General features: G+C 32.3%; 2 protein-coding genes across 2 annotated transcripts; one reads left to right on the top strand and one right to left on the bottom strand.

Moving 5' to 3' along the window:
* Positions 1–14: 14 nt before the first annotated feature.
* On the bottom strand, positions 15–7,824 carry LOC143045434 (uncharacterized). Its single transcript, XM_076217922.1, has 6 exons — positions 7,689–7,824; positions 6,729–6,776; positions 4,978–5,050; positions 1,988–2,013; positions 1,618–1,644; positions 15–938 (listed from the first exon to the last, which is right to left on the bottom strand). Exons 1-6 carry the CDS (start codon positions 7,755–7,757, stop codon positions 726–728), a joined length of 456 nt encoding a protein of 151 aa, XP_076074037.1. The 5' UTR covers positions 7,758–7,824; the 3' UTR covers positions 15–725.
* Positions 7,793–13,472, top strand: LOC143045435 (uncharacterized). Its single transcript, XM_076217923.1, has 4 exons — positions 7,793–7,934; positions 10,739–10,786; positions 11,568–11,669; positions 13,175–13,472. The coding sequence occupies exons 1-4, from the start codon at positions 7,836–7,838 to the stop codon at positions 13,286–13,288; spliced, it is 363 nt and encodes a 120-aa protein (XP_076074038.1). The 5' UTR covers positions 7,793–7,835; the 3' UTR covers positions 13,289–13,472.
* The last annotated feature ends 5,290 nt before the right edge of the window (positions 13,473–18,762 follow it).

The following is an 18,762-nucleotide window of genomic DNA, read 5'->3' as shown; positions in this document are numbered from 1 at the left end:
AGAAACCAAAGATAAATGTTTCACATGAATTTATTTAACAAAACATTTTACAAATATGCAACATGTATACTATAAATAATCTTTTTCAACAAGATTCAAAATGGACAAAAATCATACACTAAAACAAATTCTATGGCTTGTTTTACATTTTATTCTTGCACATATACAAATATTCATTGGAATTCAATGACATATCCATTAGTGTATTTATCACAGCAAGTTTGCAATCCCTTCCATTAAAAAACATCTACAACTAAGGTTTGACCAAATTTTAAAATTCCATAGGTGAAAAAAACCTTTAAAATTCCTAAAAAGACTGAAATCTTTAGTGAAAGTGTATAAAAGAATTATGGATTTTAAAAAATGTTTCATCTGACCATTCAAAAGATATGATATAAAAGGAAAATTGTTAAAATTATTGAGATCTTCTATTCTGATCACATATTGTTGTTATTGATAAATAGTTAACAGTAGTAAAATAAGAGCAGTGCATAGATTAATTGACCAATTGATGGCTGCTTATTGTCCAGTGGCAAGTATTATGAGTGTTTAGAACACAATGATAACTGGAAATACATTGACAAGCATAGATGTTTACATTCAATTTATACATATCATGTTACTGATCATACCAATAAAACCGACAGATTAAAATATAAAAAGATATCTTACAAATAATAAATTGCACATAACCAAACATATTAAAGTTAGTCATACTATTGCATTTAATGCATGTCAGCAAAATCAATGAAAGTTTTTACAGTGGAAGCAGGTCTGACAGAAATTGCTGGGAAAATTGTTGTTCTGTTTACACTAGAAGGAGGATTTATATTCTTGCTATCCTCATTCAAAACATGAAACACAAAAATATCTGTTGTAATACACTGGAACATGATTACGGCTCCTACTATAAAGATGTACCAGAACTTTTCTGGACCCTGTTAAAAAAAAAGAGATATTATAAAATGTCAGAAGTTTAGTAGGACATTTTAAAAAGAAACTAACATAAAGTACAGAAACTCTTTGCTTTGATCTACATAAGAGATAAATATGCAGTACCAAAATTATATAGGGTGTAAAAAACCAAATGGCTGTGTAGATTTAATTTCAAAGTTGAATTATTTTTCAATGAAATTATACTATAACTTTCAGTAATGAATGTAAATGATTTGTTTGAAAACATTAAATGTAAACCTATGTTTAAAGTTAGGCTTCCAACAAAGCTGCTTTAGTACATTTCTAAAGATGCATATCATATTTGCATCTGGAAAGGTGTATACATAAACTACATTATATACAATAACATTAATGATACCAATTTTCCTGCACCAGATGCGCATTTCGACAATACATGTCTCTTCAGTGATGCTCGTGACCAAAATATTTGAAAGCCAAAGCTTATATAAAAGATGAAGAGCTATAATCCAAAAGGTCCAAAAAGTATAGCCAAATCTGTGAAAGGAATCAGAGCTTTGCATACAAGCTGTATATAATCTGTACAGGCCTCTTCTCCTTATTATAATTAAAATATAGATATAAGAAAATGTGCGAAAAATATCTATCCAAGTTACAATTTGTAAAATAAAACCATTATAGGTCATTATTATGTATACATACTAGATCTCCACTTCTGTACCACCAGTTCTGTAAAGAAAGTATATATGATGTTTGAGACCATGCTTGACTTATGCATTTTTTCCTATTTCTCTTTACCAATTGTATTTAGTGCTGAAAAGTTATGTTACAAAAAGGTAGAAGGACTACCTATTTCTCTTTACCAATTGTATTTAGTGCTGAAAAGTTACGTTACAAAAAGGTAGAAGGACTATTTGTCTGACTCAATTTAATGACTTTGGAATACAAAAACACAAATCAGCTACAAGTCTGATTTTAATGATTTCCATTCAAACATATATTAACTCATTAAATGGTTTAAAAAAACTATTTTTTTTTGTTATTGGTTTTTTTAATGATAAATTAAACTTACCACAACAATTCCAACAAGACAGCTGACTGAAAAAGCAATAAAAAAATGTGTATTACATCTGATAGAATTTAAATTTAATTAGTTTTACGGTCATTTAACAAAGGGGATAAAAATGACTGACTTGTGTTTTACGTCATGTGGCAAATGTTACACACATTATGAGTATAAGAACATGTGACTCACTAGGACTTTGAGATGAAGAACAGCAATTAAAGCGCTGTTCCTTTGATTTTTATGAGTTTTCCTGTGCATATACTGGTTTTGTGTCCTGGATGGATACCCCATTTCCTATACTGATTTTGTGTCCTGGATGGATACCCCATTTCCTATACTGATTTTGTGTCCTGGATGGATACTCCATTTCCTATACTGATTTTGTGTCCTGGATGGATACCCCATTTCCTATACTGATTTTGTGTCCTGGATGGATACCCCATTTCCTATACTGATTTTGTGTCCTGGATGGATACCCCATTTCCTATACTGATTTTGTGTCCTGGATGGATACCCCATTTCCTATACTGATTTTGTGTCCTGGATGGATACCCCATTTCCTATACTGGTTTTGTGTCCTGGATGGATACCGCATTTCCTTTGTTTTTCTATTATGTAAATGAGATCTGAATATGAAACTTATGGATTTCTGTCTTGCTTTGATTGAGTATTGTCATTACTGAAGACAAAAAATGATTATCCCTAAGATAAAACAGATACATGTGGAATGAACCCCTCTTTTTTTTGGTGTTTTTTGATATTTTTATACAACCGCCAAATTTAAAAATCGTCATCATCATGATTGTCCGAAGACAGATGGTTTCTTGGATAATAACTTTAGTATAAGTAAATAGAAATCAATAAAATTTTAACGAAATGTTTATAACCATAAAAGGAAGGTTGGGATTGATTTTTGTCGAGCCTTCGACTTTAGTCGAAAAAGCGAGACTAAGCGATCCTACATTCCGTCGTCGTCGGCGTCGTCGTCGTCGGCGGCGTCCACAAATATTCACTCTGTGGTTAAAGTTTTTGAAATTTTAATAACTTTCTTAAACTATACTGAATTTCTACCAAACTTGGACAGAAGCTTGTTTATGATCATAAGAAAGTATCCAGAAGTAAATTTTGTAAAAATAAATTTCCACTTTTCCATATTTTACTTATAAATGGACTTAGTTTTTCTGCGAGGAAAAATTACATTCACTCTGTGGTTAAAGTTTTTAAAATTTTAATAACTTTCATAAACTATCCTTGATTTGTACCAAACTTGGACAGAAGCTTGTTTATGATCATAAGATAGTATCAAGAAGAAAATTTTGTAAAAATAAATTTCCACTTTTCCGTATTTTACTTATAAATGGACTTAGTTTTTTTGCCAGAAACAAAACATTCACTCTGTGGTTTAAGTTTTTAAAATTTTTACAATGTTCTTAAACTATCCTGGATTTCTACCAAACTTAGACAAAAGCTTGTTTCTGATCATAAGATATTATTCAGAAGTCAATTTTGTAAAAAAAAAAATCACTTTTTCCGTATTTTACTTATAAATGGACTTAGTTTTTCTTCCAGTTAACATTACATACAGTCTGCAGTTAAAGTTTATAAAACATTTATTAGATTCATAAACTATCCTTGACAAACTTGGAAGCTTCTGTCAATCAAAAGACAGTATCGAGAGGGAAATTTTTATTGATGTTTTTCCTCATTTTTGTTGAGTCTGCGATTAACAGCAAAAGTAGGCGAGACACTGGGTTCCGTGGAACCCTTACGAATTTTTGGGATTATAGTCTCAAAGGGTTAGGAATTAGGGGCCCAAATAAGCATTTTTGTAGTTTCCAGTCAATAACTTGTGTTCAGTTAAGTGTATAAATCTCTCTGAAATAATACCACAAGTTTCAATATTACAAAGGGATGGTTATGGGGAGTTATGGCTAAACCATTTAGCAATTAGGCGCCAAAAAAAGGGGAAAACAAGGGTTTTTCTGGTTAAAGGACAATTTAGACAATTTTAAAGCAGTGTAAGGGAGGTAATCCAATTCCATTTAAAGAATACTGTTATATATATGTTTGATTACCTCCCTTACACTGCTTGAAAATTATGTATTAAGAAATGATGATTGTCTTCAGATGATTAGCTTTAAATTTATTTTTAGAAGTTGCTATTAATTAATATTAATTTTAACCATGACTGTATGTCATTTCATATTTTAATATTTTATGATGTATTTAAATGAGTAGATATTGTTGCAAGCTCTATGAGAAATTTGATTTGAGATTATTTTTGGAATAAGGGAAAAGGGGGGATGGGGGACGGGGGCAATTTTGTCTAATTTCAGATATTAAAAGAAAATTTCTTCAAATATTTTTTTTTGAGGGGATTGATATTCAACAGCATAGTGTATTGCTCAAAAGCCCAAAAAAGTCTGAAGTTCGTTAGACCACATTCATTCTGTGTCAAAAACCTAGGCTGTGTCAACTATTTAATCACAATCCAAATTCAGAGCTGTATCAAGCTTGAATGTTGTGTCCATACTTGCAATGCCCCAACTGTCCAGGGTTCGACCTCTGCGGTCGTATAAAGCTGCACCCTGCGGAACATCTGGTTTTAATAAATAAACCTTTATAGCTGACTATGGGGGTATGGGCTTTGCTCATTGTTGAAGGCCGTACGGTGACCTATAGTTGTTAATGTCTGTGTCATTTTGGTCTTTTGTGGATAGTTGTCTCATTGGCAATCATACCACATCTTCTTTTTTATACTTGATGTTCGAACGTATTTAGTGCTGGAAACATTATATATATGTTCCTGTTTAGTGTGTTCTTGCTCTTATTCATACGGTCTTGTAATAACAGTTAGTTTATATATGATGCTCCTCTAACTTTATTTTTCAAAGCAATAAAAATATTCACTAAAAAATAATAAAACACTAAAAATATTAATTTAAAAAGGGGGATCTATTCATAAAACGCCTGTGTAAGATGACTGATATACTTACTAACAGTATTACAAGCTAATAAATAATATGTCTCGTTCCCATCCCCCTGCACAACACAAAGGATAAATGAGATCTGTAAAAGAGAGAGATTAGTTGCGAAAAATAGGTTCCGTTATTGAGAACCATCAATTTAAAATGAATAAATAATAAAACAAACCGTCATGTTATTGCACACACCTTGTATTTCGTCAATATTTATTTTAACAATTGTATTGGCTGAAAAAACGAATGACTTGATTCCTTCATATGCTTTCATTCGTGTGAAAGCAACGATACTTCGAACAAACGACTGTGGTTTAAACAAATCACAAGTTAAACTTTTTTCATAAAAAACAGTAGTCGGCACTATATATCTCGTATCACAGGCTGTGTCTCGTATAAATGGATATTTGATATGAAAACAAAGCAATAAATTATTATCAGATAATACAAAAAGAATGTTTAATGAATATTTTACGAGCTTTACATACTTTGAAATTGACATCTTCATATATACAACTTTTTTCTCACTAGAACATTTCTACCGAGGTTTTTGCAGTTCAAAATTTACTTTCATTTTCAAAATGTAACTGTATTGCAATTTTATTGCTGGATAACACGAAATAAGTTACCACTCTTGGGATAAACATAGAAATGTTTCAACCGTTATCACTGTAAGGCTCTTGGGCGCATTAATCAGCAATATATTGATTGATTACTGTATGGTTAAAGTCCAGTGGCAAATATTTCATACATTTCAGGCCAAGCAATTCATTAGAGAATACAGTGGTGTTAAAGGATTTATTATAAAACAAAAACCAAAAAATCAAACACCCAGACAGGGCATTCTGTCGTCGTCGTGCACAAATGTTCACTCTGTGGTTAAAGTTTTTTTGAAATATTAATAACTTTCTTAAAAGGTCCTAAATTTCTACCAAACTTGGACAAAAGCTTGTTTATGATTATAAGATAGTATCCAGTTGTTAATTTTGTAAAAAGGAAAATTCTGTTAATCCGTATTTTACTTAAATAGATGGACTTTCTGCCAGTTAACATTGCATTCACTCTGGTAAAGTTTTAAAAATTTTAATATCTTTCTTAGACTATCCTGTTATGATTATAAGATAGTATCCAGTTGTAAATTTTGTAAAAAAAGAAAATTCTGTTAATCCGTATTTTACTTATAGGTGGACTTTCTGCCAGTTAGCATTGCATTCACTCTGTGGTAGTTTTGAACATTTTAATAAATTTCTTAGACTATCCTGGATTTGTACCAAACTTGGACAGAAGCTTGATCAAACGCTAGTATCTAGAATGAAATTTTATAAGAAAAATATTTTCTGCTTTTTTTTCCCGTATATTACTTATAAATGGACTTTGTGTTTCCTCGAGTTAACATTACATACAGTCTGCAGTTTAAGTTTTTAAAACATTTATCAGATTCATAAACCATTCTGACTTTGACCGAAGCTTCTTACAATCAAAAGATAGTGTCTAGTCGAAAATCTTTTATAATTTGTTTCCCCATTTTTTGTTCAGTCTGTGACTAACAGCAAAAGTATGCGAGACGTAGGTGGATCCAGGGGGTCAGTCAGTCAGAGCGGCCCCTTATGAAAAGTTCTGGATCCGCCACTGCGAGACACTAGGTTCCACGGAACCCGTTAGAATATTTTTTTTTACAGTTATAAACATTAGGTGGCGTAATGGGGAAATGATTTTGACGACTTTATATACATTTATATGTGTCAACCTACTCTTTGGTATATACTTACCACGGCCATTATAAACGTCAGGAAATTGAAGAATCGAAGAAGCAAAATCTGGAAATAAAAAAATACATGCAAAATGTAAATAGAGTAAATGGTTTAAGAAAAATGACTTTGTACTACTGTTTGAAAAGTCCGAGAATGGGTATTTTAAAGTCCACTGTAATAGTCTCTGTATAATAATATACATCTTTACTAAAAATGTGTTGAGAAAGGGTACAACAAGTGTGAAATTGTGCATTGTTTTATAGAGACAAGAACTTGAAAATAGATAAACAATCAACTGATATAACCAAAACCACGTCTTTGTTTGATTGTGTGATGACAGTCTGTGGGGAATTTCTAAGTGGGACGAGGAAGTTCGGAATTTTTCAAAATAATTTTTCATATCCCCAATTTTACATAAATAATTAATTTTATCATAGTCTTGAATTTTTGGGGTTAAATATTGACCTTTTTTTATAGCGGTGTTCGTGAATATTTGAACAATAACAAAAATGAATTTAAAAGTGAAAGTAAAAATGCCATGTTTGCCAAGTGAACGATTCAAGCTCAAAGGGACTTCTAGTTATGTTTGTATATTCAAACAGTATCAATGTAAAATTTTAGAAAAGGATAAGGGACAATTCAGATATTTTTGCTATGGAAATGTATACACTCAATTAACCAGCAGGAAACGATCTCATGAAAAATTGAACAAGAAAAATTGAATTAAGCAAACGTATCTCAAATTATAATAATTTCAACTTGTCAATATACCCCCCTCCAATCCAAAATTATTTATTCTTGTACAGTATCCGATTTGGGATATATATACTACCCCAACCTATTGAATGTTTATCAACCAAAAAGATTCACTTGACAGATAAGATTAAGTCCCCACAACTTAGTGGGCGTTAATTTTTGATAGTGCTCATTATTGTTTTAAAAAAGTATATATATTGTATTTCTACAAGAATTACTTACAATATTTGGCGAGACTTCATGGTATATAGCGTTGTTATCTAACGAAGCTACATTAGCTTTATCCGACATTTTAGATATTGTTTCATGTGACTGTTTATCTTAACATAAACAATCATAAACACGTGCTCAAAATAGGAAGTGTCAAGAATGACGGATAAATCTCCTATTTTGCCAAAGTCTCCTGATAGTGCCGGGAACCCTCAGGAAAATGCTCTCTATTATGGCAATAACCTGTCGCCAAATTCGGTAAGTATTTTTTTCTGTCCTTATGTTATTATGGGAGTAACGTAACATGTTATCTTGTACACTTGTAAAGATATCATATAATGATGTACATGAATAAATATAAAATCTGTATTGATATAATTTGACAATGTAGTTCATCACTTCAGATTTACTTCCTTCCTTATTTAAAGTTGCATTATAGATTTTTTTATTAACTTTCCATCATCATGACCATATTATAAAAAAATGTATCCAACAAAAAAAATGGTGTACTTAACGTAATATACTCATTTTTTTTCTCTTGGATGAGGCTGAAAAACACAAAACTAACTATATTTTCTTTTGGGATATGATTTTTTTTTTTCTAATTTAGCTTGACTGAAATACCGATGATCTTAAAATACGCTCGTTTCGTCTACGAAGTACTCACCGGTGACGTTCGAATAAAAATAAAGTACGAAGTTGAAGAGCGTTACGAACCCAAATCAGTGGCAGATCCAGATAACTTCTTTAGTGGGGCCCACTGACTACTTGCTTCAGCGATTCACTAAATGAACAACCAAATTTTACCACAAAAAAGGGGGTCGGCGGCTTGGTGTTAATCTTAATCTGCCTCTGCAAAGTTCCGAAATAAATTAATACAGCTAAGGTAATCTATTCATGGGGTAGAAAGTCTTAGTATTTCGACTTATGTATGTAAAGCTTAGTAAAACAGTTTATCAATAATTTATAAGATATTGGACATTAGACCTCTTCATTTAACTATTTAAGGGCCCAATTGTTAGGAAATTTATGATACGTAATACGTGTGATAGTACAAGTGATTATAAATGATATGTATTACGAAACATGTGTAGACAACACTTCTTAATGAAAAATACAAAATGTACGAGATAATATTAAATTAAAATTAAATTGTAAAATTTGTATATTGGACACTCCCTTAAAATATCTTCTATATTGTATTGTATCGTTTGTTTGTATTGCTTGACCCTTATTGGTGTAATTGTAGCAGAAAGCGCGACATAGGGATACTGATCTGGCGGCGGCGTTAGCTAACTTTTTAAAAGCTTTATATTTAAGAAGATGGAAGACCTGGATGCTTCATACTCTGTTTATAGATGCCTCATGTTACGAAGTTTCGGTCTGTCACATGTCCACTATCCTTGACCTCATTATCATGGTTCAGTGACTACTTGAAAAAAGTTAAGATTTTTTTGTAATGTTAGTTTCTCTCTTATGAGTAATAGGATAACCATATTTAGTATGTGCGTACCTTGCAAGTTCCTCATATTTGTCAACCAGTTTTTACTTGACCTCGACCTCATTTCATGGATCAATGAACAAGGTTAAGTTTTGATGGTCAAGTCCATATCTCAGATACTATAAGTAATAGGTCTAGTATATTGAGTGTATGGAAAAAGTAAAATCACAAAAATACTGAACTCCGAGGAAAATTCAAAACGGAAAGTCCCTAATCAAATGGCGAAATCAAAGGATGACCCATATCAAACAAATGGAGAACAACTGTCATATTCCTGACTTGATACAGGCATTTTCAAATGTAGAAAATAGTTGATTGAACCTGGAAGGACTGTAAGGTGTACATGGCCAACTTGCAGGTGTCATCTGACCTTGACCTCATTTTCATGGTTCAGTGGTCAAAGTTAACTTTTTGTGTTTTTGTCTGTTTTTCTAAGACTTCTAATACTATATGCAATAGGTCAACTATATTTGGTGTATGGAAATATTTCAGTATGATGTACATGTCTAGCTGGCAGGTGTCATCTGATCTTGGCCTCATTTTCATATTTCAGTGGACAAAGTTAAGTTTTCGAGTGTTGGTCTTTTTTCTAATACTATATACAATAGGTCAACTATATTTAGTGTATTGAAATATTTTATGATGTATATATAAAAAAGAAGATGTGGTATGATTGCCAATGAGACAACTGTCCACAAGAGACCAAAATGACACAGACATTAACAACTATAGGTCACCGTACGGCCTTCAACAACGAGGAAAGCCCATACCGAATAGTCAGCTATAAAAGGCCCCGATACGACAATGTAAAACAATTCAAACGAGAAAACTAACGGCCTTATTTATATAAAAAAAAAATGAACAAAAAACAAATATGTAACACATAAACAAACGACAACCACTGAATTACAGGCTCCTGACTTGGGACAGGCACATATATAAATAATATGGCGGGGTTATATGTCAGTCTCGCAGGTTTTATTTGACCGTGACCCTTTTTTTCACAGTTTATTTCTCAGTGTTATGTTTTTGTGTTTTAGTCTGTTTTTCTTAAACTATAAGCAATAGGTCAACTATATTGTTGTATGGAAGAATTGCAAGCTGTACATGTCTGCCTGGCATTGTTCATCTGATCTTGCCCTAATTTTCGTGGTTCATTGGTCAAATGTTTAGTTTTCTTGGTTAAGTCTGTTTCTTAGAAACTATAAGCAATCGGTCAACTATATTAAGTGCAATAAATGATTGTAAGACTTGAGTTGTAAGATGTACATGTATTTCTTGTTTGATTTATATGACCTTGACCTCATTTTCCTGAATCATGTTAAGTTAATGTGATAGTTGTAGTAAAGCTTTATATTTAGGACTATCAAAATAATATCAATGATTAGTAAAGAAGGCGAGACATTTCAGCGTGTGCACTTTTTTGTTTTGTAATAAGCAAAAGTAAACGACAAATCTTCGTATCTGCAATACACATACATGTATGTGCATACTATATTGAACAACTGGGTATTATTGATGTGTACATTTACTGTAAGACTGTTGCTTTTTTCATTTTCAGCGACGGCTACAAATATTATTTGTCTCATTGGTAGTCATAATGGTTGGGGTAAGTATAAGATAATTTGAGCTTTATCTAACAAGGAGTAAAAAAGAACAGCTACACACACGGCATACCCACCCTCGCTTCAGTACTTGAATTATCTTATTTGTCCCTATAGAATCGAAATAATTCATGGAAGCCATAGATTTGTTGTAAATTTACATATGGTCTGGGCCGTGATATTTGCTTCCATGAATTATTTCTTAAATAATGAAAAGATAAACCCATACATTTCTTTCATGAAATCCCTCTACCCACTTAAACCAAGCATTGACCGAAAAGTCTGATCGATTATGTTTTTCTACTTTTCGTGGTAAACATTCAAGACATGCTGCTCATCAGAAGAATAAAAACTGCCAAGTATACATTTTTAAAAGGAGAAAATTTATTATCAGTCTTGACTACCTAAAGGTGTGATCATTTTTGTTTTCGTGGGTACCAATTTTCGAGAATTAAGGAAAGCTTGCATGTTCGTTGATATATAATTTCGTGGTCTTTGTAGATATCTGCCTACAAGCCTATATAGAATTTGTCATTCGTTAAACATTTAATTTCGTGGTTCACTTGTACCCACGAAATCCACAAAAAATGGTTTCCAATAATAAAGAGTCTACATTAGTCAAGTTGGTTGGAAAAAATGGATGAATGTATATTAATTTTCTCGGTGTGTATTATATTATATATAAACAAATGCATTAAGGATCATTAAGGAAACATAAAATATTTTTTGTACAAGATTGTCATTGATGCTAGCCACCACTGTGTCATACTATTTGTCTTTTTTCAGATAAATATAGGACTAAGTATGGACCAGGGAATCAAACATGGTGCTAACTATTTCATGTTGGGTATAAGTCTTATTGGATTTGTTGTGATTGAAATAATTCTGGTGAGAATGTTTAACACCTTATAGTTGTAGGATAGAGAACTGAAACAGGGAATGTGTCAAAGAGACAACAAACCGCCCAAAGAGGAGCTGTACGAAAAATCCTGCATCCGGAAGTGGGCTTCAGCTGGCCCTAAATAATGATAAAACTGAGAATTGAAACAGGGAATGCGTCGAAAAAAAGAAACAACCGACTAACGCGCGGAAAACTGTCCAATGCTAATACTTTTTCGGCGAGATAAAAGCAAAAGAAAACCCAAAACATACAAAGGCACTCAAAAAGTGAAAAAAAAAAAAAAAACAAACAGGAAGACTAAAAAAGCTACAGGTTCCCGACTTGGGACAGTCACAAAAGTGAGGTGGAGTTAACATGTTTTGTGAGATCTCAACCCAACCCTATACATCTAGCCAATGTGTAAAAAAACGAACACACAACAATACTCACAGTAACCCACAGTTTAAAAGAAGTCAAAGTCCGATGTTGCATATGTCACAGAAGAAACTAATTTTTTGGTCCCTTTTTAGCTTGCTGTTTGGTGTGATCCAAAGCTCCTTGTTGAAGGCCGTACCTTGACATTTAATGCTTTAATTTTATAAATTGTTACTTGGATGTAGAGTTGTCTCATTGGCACTTATACCACATCTACCTATATTTAAGCATAATGACAATGATCAACATATACTTTTCATGTTTTAATGGTAGCCAGTTGCTCAACCCAACCCTATACATCTAGCCAATGTGTAAAAAAACGAACACACAACAATACTCACAGTAACCCACAGTTTAAAAGAAGTCAAAGTCCGATGTTGCATATGTCACAGAAGAAACTAATTTTTTGGTCCCTTTTTAGCTTGCTGTTTGGTGTGATCCAAAGCTCCTTGTTGAAGGCCGTACCTTGACATTTAATGCTTTAATTTTATAAATTGTTACTTGGATGTAGAGTTGTCTCATTGGCACTTATACCACATCTACCTATATTTAAGCATAATGACAATGATCAACATATACTTTTCATGTTTTAATGGTAGCCAGTTGAAAACACTTTTTGTTTTGTTCTTAATTGAAAATCACCAAGTAAAATATGATGTCATCCAGCTTGGACATTATAATAATATATGTACCATATTAACAAACGAAACGATATATATACATTTGCACTGCAACTTATCATATAGTATAATTAATAGAATATTTTTGAATAATCCGATAGATAACATTCATATTTAAGTTTAGACCATTTTTTTTAGCTTGGTACTACAGGCCAAATCTTTAAGCGTTTTTTTTTCTCTAGATGAAAACGTTAATAAAAATAGTTAGATCTTTTTAAAAGTCTAAATACTCGATTGAAACACAAGCCTTACGCAACATCTAATATCAATTTCAGTTTTGTAGGAGTTTCTGGATATTGTACTATTTAGAAATCGCTCTTGGTTTACTTCTGATTAGTAAAGACTATTTTTAATAATCCAGATGGTTATTCTGAAATTGCTTATTTGTTCTTTTGCAGATATTGTTTATTCGAAAAGGAGAGCTGCCCCCGGAGAAAACCTGGTTTCTATACTTTGTAGGAGGATGTGTAATTCTGGAATCTATTTTTACTGATGTTTTGTTGTATCAATAAAACGAATTTCAGACACCTTAAGCTATGCAGTGTGATTAAAACTTACCGATCAAAGAATGTCTTTAACTTAACTTCTTAATTGTTCTCTATGCAACCTTTTCCACACAATACTTATTCGTATTGTTGTAACTATGTATATGTATATATTGTTTATGTTTTGCCAATAAACATCTATTAGTTATAATTTAATTGCATGATAAACCCTTATATGAACAAAAGCATTAAACATGAAATATGTCGGTCAATCCGATTGTTTCTATGCAACGATATGGCATATTTCCTTTTTGTGCATATTATATCACGGCCGACACTCGGCTAACCGAGAGATAGGTCGGTTAATCTATATTGAGTATGCGGCTATATCGGCGGTGGGTCTGTTAATCGGGTTGGCTAAAGTCTGTTAATCAGGTGTTATCGTGAAAATCAGTGCAAGGTCAGCATGTTTCATTGTATAACTTTTTAATTATATTTATATCATAAAAACTATTCATGTCTGACAAAATGATTTGGAGTACTGAATCCAGTGGTGTAATTTTTTTTTTCTACCTGCAATAAACGATCTATAAAATGAAACGCGAGTTACTCATCAGTAAATTTATACACATTTTACACACACAAAATGTACATAAAAATGACAAGTTGGTTGAGTTTACTTGCATGCAATCTTTTGAACATCGAAAAAAGACTGGCATTATGTTTGTTTACCATATTAACATCAATATGTGAAAAATCTACACGAAAAACTGTATTTTGGTGACATAAATCAATTTTTGATAAAAATATGGTCTGTTAATGGGTCGGATGTATAAAACTCGGTCTGTTAATTGGTCTGTTAAGAGTTATGAATGACATTACAAGTATAATTTAATTGCTATAAGGGGTGTTATCTGAATAAAGAGATAGGCACAAGATTAGTGGCTAGAATAAATGGAAACAACACATGAACAATGAAACATAAGTTTAGACAATGGAATCTGAAAATTGATAGAAATGATTTTAAAAAGTGTAAAATCAAAGTAATATTAATTTCATCAAAGAATGGTCGCATATATCATGTGGATTCTGTTTCATTGATATGAATGGCACCAATTTGTCATTTACATAGTTAACAAGTACATAAATCAGAGATAAACTTCGTAATGTTTTTATTTTTTTTATCAAATGAACTGAAATATGTTTATAATGCAAACAAATATAGACAAACCTTTCAACATCAACCTTTCTCTACACCATCTTGAAGGTCACTCGATAGAAAAAACAAGCACGTTTGCGAACTGCGAGTCGGCTAATAACTTACGATATCATAGGAATACATCATTACTCGAAAAATAAAATTAATATTATGCATTTATTGTGATTTACAGGAATATAAAATTGTCTTGTTGTTACACATTAAATCAGCACCCAACACTAATATAAAAAAAAACTTACTAATGTCTATTTCTTGTTTAGAACCACGGTTTAGAACTTAGTACAGACATTTCCTTAGGCGGCAGAAAATGAGAATGATGACTCGGTTCAAAGGAAAATACATACCGGAAATAAACTCCTCATAGATACCAGGATTGAAATTTGATATCACACATCAGCGTATAGCTCCGGCGTGTTAAAAATCAGTTACGCTGCCAATATGCTTTAAGCGTGTATTGGGCGTACTAGAAGCGTACTTAAGGCTAAGCGTTTATCCAGCGTTCAAGAAACGTATGTTGGCGTATGTTGTATGTTTTTTATGCTGCATAAAAATTTCCTCGGGTTGTAGCGTTCATCAAGCGTATTTACTTTCCTTTAGTGGCTAGAGGTATAGGGGGAGGGTTGATATCTCATCAACATGTTTATCCCCTCCGCAATTTTGCGCCTGTCCCAAGTCAGGAGCCTCTGGCCTTTGTTAGTTTTATATGATTTTTAATTTTAGTTTCTTGTGTATAATTCGGAGTTTATTATGACATCCATTATCACTGTACTAGTATGCATATTTTTTAAGCGGCCAGCTGAAGGACGCCTACGGGTGCGGGAGTTTCTCTCTACATTGAAGACCCATTGGTGGTCTTTGTCTGTTGCCTGTTCTATGGTCGGGTTGTTGTCGCTTTGACACATTACCCATTTCCTTTCTCAATTTTACCGAAAGTATTTCGACGTACTTCAAACTTACGCAACGCGCTTTGAACGATTGCTAAGCGTTCCTATGGCGTTCAACTAACGTATACCGACTTTGTCAGTTTTCTCTGTACGTTTGGTGCACGCTGGTCTATCCGCCAAAGTGTGACGCCGGCATAAGGTAATCTATTCCTAAGGTAGAAAAGCCTTAGTATTCCAAAGACAACGCATGGACTTAAACCAGCTGAATTGCAACACATGACAGATTCATAGATGTTACAGACTTTGAACAGACAAAAAAATAAGGCTGATTGATAACTTGGCGTAAATAATAAATTCATGCGAATTCGAGCGGCCAATCAGTCCATATAAAGCTAATTTGAAGTGACACACCCTTTTAATGAAATGCAGAGAAAAAAAAATTAAAATAAAAGTGCTCTTTCTATAAGGATACTGTTGCACCGTATTGTAATTTTTTCGTCATTAGTACATCTCATTTTTTTCAATGTGAAAATATAAACTCAAGGTAGTAAGACTATTGTCGTGGCTAAATAACTCTTAACTGACACGATTTGAATTGTCCAACCCATTAACAGACTGTATTCCCCTATTATTCATTAAAATGTGGTATAACTCAACTTATATAACAATTATGAAATTTTTATCAATGACAATTGATTTTTTAGTACTTTGTGTCCTTTAAATCATATCTAAAAATGGTTTTTGGCCTTTTATCTAAAATATTGCTATGCGTACAAGCATAAAAACCACATACTTGCGCGACGCCTTTTCGTTTTACTTAAAATTGCGCAGGCTATGCATTTTTTTTAATGGTGGAAAATGTTCTATGATAGATATCATTTTGTCAGACACTTTTCTTTTTTTGATGTGATTCTCATAATGTGCCAAAAAATCTGTATATCTAACAGAGTTTAACATTAAATTGTGAGTTTTACTCTTAACAGACGTATAACCAACCCGATTAACAGACCCACCGCCGATATAGCCGGATACTCAATATAGATTAACCGACCTATCTCTCGGTTAGCCGAGTGTCGGCCGTGTATATATCCACCACTAATCAAAATTGTAATTCATTTTTGGCAAAATGTTTATTAGACAATGAAGTAGTAAAGTCTATAATGGATGAACGATAAACGTTACACAGAAAAAGGGGACCCAATAATATTTTTTTTTAACACACACTGATATGCGTCGGAGGAAATTTATACAGTGTTTGACTTTCAAATTTGGCTTGATATATGCTACGAACAGTCTAAGGTATTTACATATTCTACGAACAGTCTAAGGTATTTTACGAACAGTCTAAGGTATTTTAATATTCTACGAACAGTCTAAGGTATTTTAATATTCTACGAACAGTCTAAGGTATTTTAATATTCTACGAACAGTCTAAGGTATTTTAATATTTTACGAACAGTCTAAGGTATTTTAATATTCTACGAACAGTCTATGGTATTTTAATATTCTACGAACAGTCTAAGGTATTTTAATATGCTACTAACAGTCTAAGGTATTTTAATATGCTACGAACAGTCTAAGGTATTTTAATATGCTACTAACAGTCTAAGGTATTTTAATATATACCACACCTGTTCCCGATTTTAGGGAAAAGCGAAACCATATTGGTTAAACAATTTTCTTGTATGAAGTTGATTTTCTTTCATTTAAATAGTTGAGATCGTGCTTTTGAAATATACTGACACCCGTTTCAATTAGTAAACTATACCTGCGCTTTATAAGTACATTTGATTCATATATATACGTCAAGTTTGGTCAATCCATGTTACTTGGTTGATTTCTCATCGAACTTTAACCATCATCTCCTTTTATATATTTTATTAATTGTGTACACCCAAAGTGTTACCTTCTTATTTCACAGGATTTCTAAATATACCTCGCTTTATCTTGGTCAACCTACTTTGTAGACCTACTTACTATCGTTAGGTTGGTCGTTTCCTCAACATGGAATATTGATGAAATATTGTCACTGTGCGTTATTACGGTAAAGCAAACAAAATCAGACAATTAATACAAGCTTTTTGGTTCGATAGATTTAAAGTAGCAGGAAAAGTAATAGTTAATAACAAATGTAGAGATATAAAATTGAGATTTATCAGTAAGTCGATTACTCACCGAAGCTCTTATCATATTAATGGGCATAGCAGAATCAAAGGGCCAATCCAGATGGACATAATACTCACTGACATTACACATGCAAATTAAAGAAATTATTAAACACATTAATATGTATACATTTTTAAAATTTCTATCCAATTCAACTTCAAATTATCTATTTTTCAACCATATTAAACTTTTTTTTCTAAGTTAAATATTTTACCTGCACATTTTGTAAAAGACTTACTAGTATAATAGAGGAGACGAGCCCAGGGGTTCAGATTCATTTCTTCGTTTTTTTGTCGAGTCTGCAATTTTTGCAGAAAGCGCGACATATAGATAGTGATTCGGTGGCGGCGGCGGCAGCATAAGCTAAATTTTGAATAACTATATATTTTAGAAGGTGGAAGACATGGATGCGTCATACTTTGTATATAGATGCCTTATGTTATGAAGTTTCAGTTTGTCATATGTAAATTGTCTTTGACTTCATTTTCATGGTTCAATGACAACTTGAAAAAATGTTAAGATTTTTTTGAAATGTTAATTTTTCTCTAATTTTGAGTAATGTCAGAACTATATTTTGTTAGCCTCTGATGCCCATCAGACAGTTTTCACTTGACCACAACCACATTTAATGGATCAGTGAACAAGGTTAAGTTTTGGTGGTCAAGTCCATATCACAGATACTGTTAGGTGTACATATCCAACTGACAGGTGTCATTTGATCTTGACCTCATTTTCATGGTTCAGGAGTAATAGTTACATGTAAGTTTTTGTGTTTTGGTCTGTTTTTCTTATACTGTATGCATAAGGTCTACAATATTTGGTTAATTCAACTATTTTTTAATGTACATGTCAGTTTCGCAGGTTTTATTTGACCTTGACCTTATTCTCATGGTTCATTAATTGCTCAATGTTAAAGGTTTTGTGTTTTTTTTTTTTTCTTAAACTTTTAAACTGAGTAGTAGGTCAACTATATGTGTTGTATTGAAGGATTGTAAAGTGTATATGTCTGTCTGGCAGGTATCATCTTACGTACTTTGACCTCATTTTCATGGTTCATTGGTCAATGTTTAGTTTTCTTAGTTAAGGCTGTTTCTTAGAAACTATTAGCGATAGGTCAATTATATTTGGTGTATTGAATGAATGCAAGGTGTACATATATTTCTCATTTGCGGTTTATCTGACCTTGACCTCGTTTTCTTGAATCCTGTTATTTGAAGTAAAACTTTACATTT

This window comes from Mytilus galloprovincialis, chromosome 9 (assembly GCF_965363235.1).
Source record: "Mytilus galloprovincialis chromosome 9, xbMytGall1.hap1.1, whole genome shotgun sequence".
Lineage (NCBI taxonomy): Eukaryota > Metazoa > Mollusca > Bivalvia > Mytilida > Mytilidae > Mytilus > Mytilus galloprovincialis.
Note: the sequence above shows the minus strand (reverse complement) of the source record. Positions and strands in the feature narration are given on the sequence as shown.